The following is a 9,426-nucleotide window of genomic DNA, read 5'->3' on the forward strand; positions in this document are numbered from 1 at the left end:
TCTTTGGGAAATAGATGTAAAAATGCACTCTGGAAAATCAGAGACTCAACGGTTTTAACATGGTTTCAATGACTTAAATGGTAGACAACATTTAAAGATGTGGGATATGCCACACTGGGCAGTCTGTCGTGGTCTCCCCTTTGTTTCCAGGTATAACTCCAAATCGAGGATCTGGAACAATGACTGACATAAATTAGATGTTCAATAAAAGCGTGTTGAATGGCTGACTAAATGTGGCTTTCTCTTCCCAAGAAGCTGCTGACCTAGCAACACTCGAAAGACAGCTGGATAATTCTAGGCCTAGTAGGAGTTCAGATTCATATTAAAATATACTAAAGACTGGGCATGGAGAAGACAGATCATTTCTCTGGAGAGATCTTTTCCTTTACTGGCTCTTGAAAATTACACTATGTTGGCTTCTATGTTAGGGCATTAAATCTACTCATCTCATCAGATGTTAGAGAAAAGGAGGGCGGTGAACACACAATGCACTATATGGATGATGTGTTATCGAATTGTACACTTGAAACCTATGTAATTTTATTAACCAAGGTCACCTGATAAGTTTAATTTAAAAATTTTAAAAAAGATAAAGGAAGGAAAGATATTTACAGAGAAAAAGAATCAAGGAGCACTCTTAACCAGGTATTGTTTGACTGAAAACTACATCCTTCATACAAAGCAGAGTTTTCTGGAAATATTTTCATTCAGCGATGAAATCTCATCATTAACTTTGGCAACATGATTCTTTGGTTGAAAAGTAAAAGGCTAGCAAAGATGCTTGATAATCATAGATAGAAATCTTTTGAATTAGAGCCTTTAAGTTCTAGACTTAAAACAATTTCTACATTATGGTGTGAAATTTCCCAAACCTTAAGTGCCAACCACTGTAGAATTAATTTTACACTGTAGAATGAATCACAATTTATGGAATATGTCCCCAATATTTTATTTTTAATTTTATTTTTTTCTTCTGTTTCAAATGGTTTTATATATAATGCCATTTAGCTAAGCTATTTGTGTACAACTCTTTTGATTCTTTTCACATGGAGAAAATTTTTCTTGCTTCAATGCAAATTCTATCAAAGCCTATTTAAGTCTGTCCCCCTCATGTTACAAATACTAATAAGGAGGAATGGAAACCCCAAAGTCATCACACAAGAATGAAGGGATATGTCTGAAATGGGACCCTGTAAGACAGCTGTTGCTAAAGAATCTGTCATTCTAACCAAACAACCTAGGGCAATTTAGTCCTGAACTCACAGCGCTGTTGCCATGGTTTCTAGATGAAGCTGACAGGTCTGCATCCCAATTATATCCTTCAGAATGACAGATAAGTAAAAAATTGGAAATGGGGTAATAAAATCACAGGTCACCCAGAAGAGATGTGATAGATACCAGTGACAGAGAAATGAGAGATGTAAGTTTATGTTGGTCTAAAGAAATACTTTTGTGATTTAGAATGCAAATGTATATTCTGCAAACTCTCCAGATATTCAATAACAATTTTATCCATCATCCAGTTCATTATTCAAGACCAGGATTCTCCTGCTTAATTGAAATTTTCATAATAATATTTTAAAGAATTTATGAATTAAGAGGAAAAAAATCTCTTGAACGGTGAAAAGTAAAGGGTATTCCTTGAATTCTGATGATAGTGCAAATATAGCAATGCTATTTTTATCTTTAACGCTGGGGTCAAATGTAACATTCTGTTCTTCAAGTCGAAGGTAAACTTGCACCCAGCTTTGGACAATATCTAATATCTATTTTGTCCAAGGACTGAAGAAAGTTTGCTGCTTTGTTATTAGACTATAATGAAGATACTTGCCTCTGTTCAGTGAGGCGAACCATTATATAGAGATCAGTGAACTCTAGAATGAGTTGGTAGATATGACATGGGTGTCAGATTATTTCATATTTCTGCATCTCTGCAATTAAACAGAAATGGAGCATTTTAATCCCTAAGTGACAAACTGATCTTCGCCAGATGGGAATTAATATTGGGGGCTGGGTGAAAAAAGCGAAGGGATTAAGAAGTACAAATTGGTAGTTATAAAATAGCCATGGGGATGTAAAGTACAGCATAAGGAATATAGTCAATAATATTGTAATAACTATGTACAGTGTCAGATGGGTACTAGATTTATCAGGGAATCACTTTGTGTATTATATAAATGTCTAACCTGTACACCTGAAACTAATATAAAATAATATTGAATGTCAACTGTAATTGAAAAAAACTTAAAAAAAAATATAATCAAAAATCTTTAAAACTTTGTCTTAATTTCTTCATTTATAAAATGAAATAACACCCACCTCTTAGAGTTGTGATTTTAAATTAGATAATGCATATAAAGCACTTAGCTCAGCATCTGGCTCATACTGCTAGGTAAATGTAGTAGATGCTATTTCTATTATTATTACCTTCTGCCATATATAATGTGACAAGTGTGTAGCCATAACAGAGGAAACCAAAGACATGGGTAAATTCAAGGATTTTAAACCATGTGTTTATAAAAAGGCCAAGAAAAAAAGTACTTTAGATGTGATATTATATGTGTCTGAATGATGGTTAAAAAATAAGCACTAATTTAGTAAATGGTATTTCAAGGATTACTGCCCGCATAAGTGAAATGGAAAATTCTAGATATCCTGAAGCCTTCATTCATGCCTCCTGAGTATCTCCTTGAGAATATTTATGTTATGACATTTTGAGGACAACATACCAGTTCTGTTAACACATTGACTATAGCTGTTACAGTTCTATAAAAATCAGTTTTTATCATTTTCCTTTTATACATCAATTCAAAAAGTTTAGCTGGATTCTTAAGCTTGACTTTTATTATTCAGGATATATATTTTTTTCTCTCAGCAACAATTGGTTTGATTTCATAATGGAAGCAATTAGGAAAAGCTGATTTATTTAATAAGAGATCTATATGATAAATCTTGCAAGAATCAATCTATCTTCAATAGTGACAATGATAAAGTAAAAAAAGAAAATGACTATTTTTCTTTTATGAGATTGTTTTTTAAAAACACATCTTGGAGGTTTGGAGTACAACCTTTAGTACAGTTTATTTTGCTTTGTTTATATAGTCTTCACATGTTGTGGTAGTTTTTCATTTATAAATCCTAAAATTTAATATTCTATCATATATATATATAGACACATACAACAAAGTATATAATTTTACTGAGTATTTACAGTCAAAACAAGTAGAGATCTGGGGAATTTCTTATGAAAAAATGTTAAAAATTTTGATTATTTTGGAATTGCATAATTTGTCATTTATATTTTAAAATTTCTATTATTGAAATTTTGAAATAACTGATTATGATCAAAATGTGAACTACCATTTCTAGAATAAAATACAAAGGGAAAAAGCTCTAATAAACTCAATTTTTTTGTCTTAATTCTTCTATTTATTTATATATTTTAATGACTTCAGAAGGAATGCACTTCTCAGTGGTGCAGTAGGTCTTCTCGGCACACCAAGTTTCCTGCCTGCAAACAGGATTTGAATTGTGACTTGTATGCATTTCTTTTATGGCATGGCTACATCTCCCTGCAACATCAGAAGGAAGTAGCTTCTCTCATCCAAAAGCTGACTTGGGAAGGTGATATGTCTATTTTTGTTAAGTCTTCTCACAACATGGGTCACAAAACAAAATCATGACATTCTATCAGAATCATCAAAATTATGTAGATGTAGTGTGAAGAGGGTCTCGGTGGCTTACCTTAAAAGAGATTTCATACTGTTCTCCTCCCCAGATCTCTAAGCCTGGATCATAGCCACCTAACTCCCAAAACCATTTTCGATTCACAGCAAAGAGACCTCCAGCCATAACAGGAGACCTGTGAAATGAATAAAATAATATTTAAGGGACGGTGAACATCAGGGACAAAGGCATTTTGCTTGGAAAAAAAAAAAGAAAGAAGCAAATTCAAGATATTTTCAGTGGCCACCTGCATGGAATTCTTTAGCTCTAGTTTTCTCTAAGTAGATATAAGGTTTTCATCCGGCCTTGGAATTCTCATAAGCTTTAAACTTTGCAGTTCAGGTTCTAATGTCACCACACCAGTGCCCCATAGAGCCACATTGGCTCCATATGTTGATCATTAGAGAGAAATACATGACCATTAGTAACTGTTAGTAACTGATATGTTGAGAAATATCTCTCGATTTTATGGGTTTTCCTCAAGGTGTTTTAAAAGGATCTTATCACATCAGATAAAAGTACAGAAAACACTGCTGTAGATAATATCTTTGATTGAATCTCTCAGGACATATTCACTGATCATCTACCATTTACAGGTCATGCCTATTTTACAGACCATGGTCAGTTAGAATACAATAAGCAACAGAATTGGTTATGTAATTACCATGGCAAAGTTAGAATTTAAACTAGGTCTTTTCACTTTAATTATATTATTCTTTGGCTAAGAGCTTTACCCCAACCCCTTGATTAATCTTCACAGCAACTCTATCTACAAATGTCATCCTTATGTACTGTTTGAAGAAACAGGCAGAGAGAGGTCAGGAACAGTGCCCAACTGCTGTGTGATGGTGCTGAAGCTCAGGTGCTTTGATTTCAAAGCCTTGAGTTCTATGCCACACTGTTTCTCTTTCAATGTTTGGGGGTCAAAAGAGGCAACTACATTAATGTGGGTATAAAATAATTAGAGAATATCCTTATGCAGACAAAGCAGATCTGTAAATACACTCATTGTCAGCATAGTTTTTGTGACAGTTTTGAAAAACTTTTTGAAACGAAAAATATTTAGAAATAAAAGTACAAAGCGTTAAATGTTGAAGATACGCATTTAAAAGTATGTATAAATGTATTAGACACACTAATTCACAGACAAACCGAAGACATGCTCTTGGTAAATTTTTACGAGGCGTTTGAGCAACATAAACCTGAATTTAAGTGTATTACATGTTACAAAGACTTTATATGTTAAGATGGTACTTGGCCTAATTACTTTAAGAATATTTTTTAATGTGTAGACTGTGTAAATGGAAAGATTACAAGGCAAGAAGAGGGACTTATTTCTCCCTCTGAGAAAGTGAGCAAGAATCAGAAAAAAAAAATAACATAAAGAATCTCATGCAATTTTCAATTTTGTTTGAAATAAAAGTCCTAGAACTAGATTCACCTTACTTTATTCCTCTCTCCAGCAGCCTAATCTTTTTTCATTTTCCACACACTGAATTTCAGAGTGGAATTACAACTGTAGCTGGAACAAATTAGTACTGTAACATGTATTGGGTGCAGCTTCCAATGAACAAATTACCATAGTGTAACCTTTGCTTCTGTAGGGTTTGGACATAAATTCTCAATCCTGCTCAACTGAACCACAAATAGAAAGATCTTAAGCCATACAAATATATTCTTATTCGATTGTGTAAAATATAAGACCAAAGTACCTCAAAATTTGCACTGTGCAGAATGAATCTCAAAACTAGAATTGTCATAGATATAGAATTAATATAGATACTGGGCAAGAGAAAGTCCTATATTGATTTTTTTATTGTCTAAGTAAGTTGTTGGAAACATACTATCTTGTTTTCTAAATGCATTTCTAAAATAACAAATTATGTAGTATATTTTAGGTTAATTTTAGGCAAAATAAAATTAATACAAATGGATCTTCTTTATCTTCATTGGTATTTTTACCAAGGCCCAAATAAATTAGTGTTTCCTATCTTGATTAGGGTGAATGACTGGTAATAAACAAACCTTTGATTTATTTGTGTATTTATTCATATTTGTTCATTAATCTTTTAAACAGCTTAATTGAGATATAGTTGACGTAAATGAACTGAATATGTTTTCAAATGTATAATTTGATAAGTTTTGACATATGTATGTATATCCCTGTGCAGCCATATTCAAGAAAATGAACATAATCATCATTCCCCCAAAGTCTCCTCATTGTAATCCCTCCCTCCTGACCCTCTCTTCATTCCCTTCCTCTAGGCAAACATCGGTCTGCTTTCTGTCACTATAGATTAGTTTGTATTTTCTAGAATTTCATATAAATGGAATCATATTGGATGTACTCTTTTCTGTTCTGCCTTCTTATATTTGGCATCATTGAGACTCATCGATGTTGTAGCATGTATTAATAGTTCATTCTTTTTTAATGCTGAAAGTAGTCTATTTGCATGAATATACAACAGTTTGATTATCCATTTACCTATTGATGAACATTTGGGTTGTTTCCAGTTTTGGATTATTACAAATAAAGCTGCTATTAATTTTGTGTACTACTCTTTGCGTGACCGTATGCTTTCATTTCTCCTGAGGAAATGCCTACTAGTGGAATGACTAGATCAGAAATGTTTAACCTTTTCAGAAACTGTCAAGCTGTTTTCCAAAGTGTTCGTATCATTTTATATTCCCATCAGCAGTGTTTGAGTTTCAGTTGTTCCATGTCCGCATCAATAGTTGATATAGACAGTTGTTAGAAGTTTAGTATTATAATGGGAGTATAATGGTATCTTCTATGGTTTTATTTTGCATTCCTATAATGATTAATGCTGTTGAGCAGATTTGTGTCATTTCTCTTTTTTTCCCCCTAGTCAGTCTGGCTAGAGATTTATCGATTTTATTGATTTGTTTAAAGAACTAGCTTTTGGTTTGATTTTCCCTATAGTTTTTCTGTTTTGTATTTCATTGATTTCTCTTTGGTCTGTATTGTTGTAATTCATCTACTTTGTATTTAATTTGCTCTTCTTTTTCTAGTTACTTAAGGTGGAAGGTGAGATTACTGAGTTGACTTTTCCTTTTTCCTAATATAGATATTTAGAACTATAAATCTCCCTCAAGTACTGCTTTAGCAGAGTCCCCCACAAAAAATAAATGTGTAGTATTCTCATTTTCATTATGTTCAAAATAATTCCTAATTTCTCTCACTTTTTGACCTATTGGTTATAAAGAAGTATATAATTTAGTTCTCAAATATTTGGGGATATTTTTTGAGCTCTTTCAGTTATCGGTTTTTGTTTAATTCCATTGTGATCAGAGAATATACTTTGTATGACTTGAAACCTTTTATAATTGACTTTTTAATGACTCAGAATATGGTCTATTTTGGTAAATGTTTCACGTGTATTTGAAAAGAAAATATTTTTGTTGCTACTGAGTGAGTGGTCTATAAATATTTATTAGGGAAAGTTGGTTGATAGTGTTCAAGTCTTCTATATTCTAATTGATTTTCTGTCTCCTTATTCTATCAGTTATTGAGAGAGAAATATTGAAGTCTACGACTATAATTCTGGATTTATTTCTTTTTGCTGTTCTATCAGATTTTTGCTTCATGTATTTTGTAGCTCTGTTAATAGATACATAAATGTTTAGGATTTTTATTTGCTCTTGATGAATTGACCTCATTATCATTACAAAAGACTTTCCTCACCCCGGTAATATCCTTTGCTCTGACACCTATTTTGTCTTGATATTAATATAGCCACTTTCACTTTCTTTAGATTTGTATTATCTAAACGCTAGTATTTATAACTTTTTTTATCTTTATACTTCAGTTTTAAAACTATTTGTGTCTTTATATTTAAAGTGGTTTTCTTCTAGGCAGCATATATTTGCTTCTTGCTTTTTTACAATCTCTGCCTTTGGGTTATTTAGATCACTTACTTTTCATATAGTTATTCCAGTGCTAGGTTTAAATCTATCATCTTTGGTTTCTATTTGTCCCATTTGTTGTTTCTTTTTCCCTCTTTTTCTTCTTTTTGGTCAATTGAACATTTTTCATGATTCCATTTAGCATCCTTTTTTGACTTAACAAAAACTCCTTGTTTTGTCATTTTTGCGGTTGCCGTAGGATTTAAGACATATATCTCTTTTTCACAGTTTACCTTCCAGTGATGTTATACAACTGTACATATATTATAAGAACCTTTTGATAGTATGCATTCATTTCTCTTCCCTCAGCTTTTGTACTTTGTTTTTATACATTTTACTTTTGTATATAAATCCCACATTATATTATTTTTTTGTTTAAGCAATCATCTTTTGAAAACATTTAAATAATAAAATTCATATGTTATTATAGTATGAACACCATTTCTCTTTCTTTATTCTTTTGTTTAGATCCAGATTGCCATTTGGTATTATTATTTTCCTTCTGCCCAAATCGCTTCCTTTAACATTTCTTGTAGTGGGAGTGTGATGGTGATGAGGTTTGGCTTATCTGAAAACAGCATTTTTCACCTATTCTTTTAAAAGATACCTTTGTTGCTATTACTAAGTTAACAGCTTTTTTCTTCCAATCCTCTGAAGATGTTGCCCACTCACTCCTCACTTGTATTGTTTCCCATGAGAAATGTGTTAGTTTTATCTTTGTTTTTCTGTATGTAATAAGTCTTTTGTCCTCTGGCTGTTCCTATGATCTTTATATTATTGAATTTTATTATGACATGACTCGGTATAGTTTCTTCTGCTTGGGATTATTTGAGTTTCTTGGATCTGTAGGTACAGTTTTCATGAAATTTGGACAATTTTTGACCATTATTTCTTCCAATATTCTTTCTGTTCCTATCTTTCTTTCATATCTTCCAGAGACTCCAATTATATTTTGTTTATTTTTAAAAATTCACTTTTTGTGTTTCATTTTGGATAGTTTCTATTGCTGTATCTTCATGTTCACTGAAACTTTTCTTTTTTTGTAATGTTTAACCTGATAATCCCATCCAATGCATTTTTCATCTCACACATTATATTTTCACTTCTAGGAGTTTTATTCTGGTCTTTTTATATCTTGCATGTCTCTACTTAATTTTTTGAACATATAGAATACTGTTATAATTAAAGTTTTAATATTCTTGGCTGTTAATTCTTAGTTCTTAGTTTCAATTGATTTAATTATCTACTCACTATAGGCCATATATTGCTTCTTCTTTGCATGCCTTGAAATTTTTTTACTGGATTCTAGAATGTCACTATTTTTGGGTACTGGATATTTTGGCAGACTTATAACCATATTTGAGCTTTGTTCTGGGATGCAGTTACATTACTTGGAAATAGTTTAACCCTTTTGGGTTTTGCTCTTAAGATTTATTAGGCAGGACTGGAGCAGTGCACAATCTAGGGCAAATTATTCACTACCCTTAAGGTAAGATCCTTCTGTGTCTTCTATTCAATATCTTGCAAACCATCAGGTTTTTTCAGTCTAGCTGGTAGGACCAGACGCTACTCCCCGCCTTGTGTGCATACTGTACACTGTTACTTCTAATTGTCTTGAGTGCTTCTTTTTCTAATCCTGGGTAGTTTCTTCACACATGTGCTCTTATCAGTGCTTGGCTGAACATTCTAGGGGTACCCTGTGCAGCTCTCCAGAGTTCTCTCTGCATAGCTCTCTTCTTGTGGTATCCTGCCATTGAAATTCTAGCTGCCCTG

At 32.4% G+C, this 9,426-nt stretch overlaps 1 protein-coding gene across 1 annotated transcript in view; it reads right to left on the reverse strand.

Annotated features, from left to right (window-relative positions):
- GALNTL6 (polypeptide N-acetylgalactosaminyltransferase like 6) overlaps positions 1-9,426 on the reverse strand; it is a 952,184-nt gene that overhangs the window by 81,081 nt on the left and 861,677 nt on the right. Inside the window, exon 7 of the mRNA XM_011360343.1 lies at positions 3,745-3,862. Within this exon, the coding sequence (XP_011358645.1) occupies positions 3,745-3,862 (118 nt within the window). The remainder of the gene's footprint in view (positions 1-3,744; positions 3,863-9,426) is intronic.

This window comes from Pteropus vampyrus, unplaced genomic scaffold, assembly GCF_000151845.1.
Source record: "Pteropus vampyrus isolate Shadow unplaced genomic scaffold, Pvam_2.0 Scaffold53, whole genome shotgun sequence".
NCBI classification, from domain to species: Eukaryota; Metazoa; Chordata; class Mammalia; order Chiroptera; family Pteropodidae; genus Pteropus; species Pteropus vampyrus.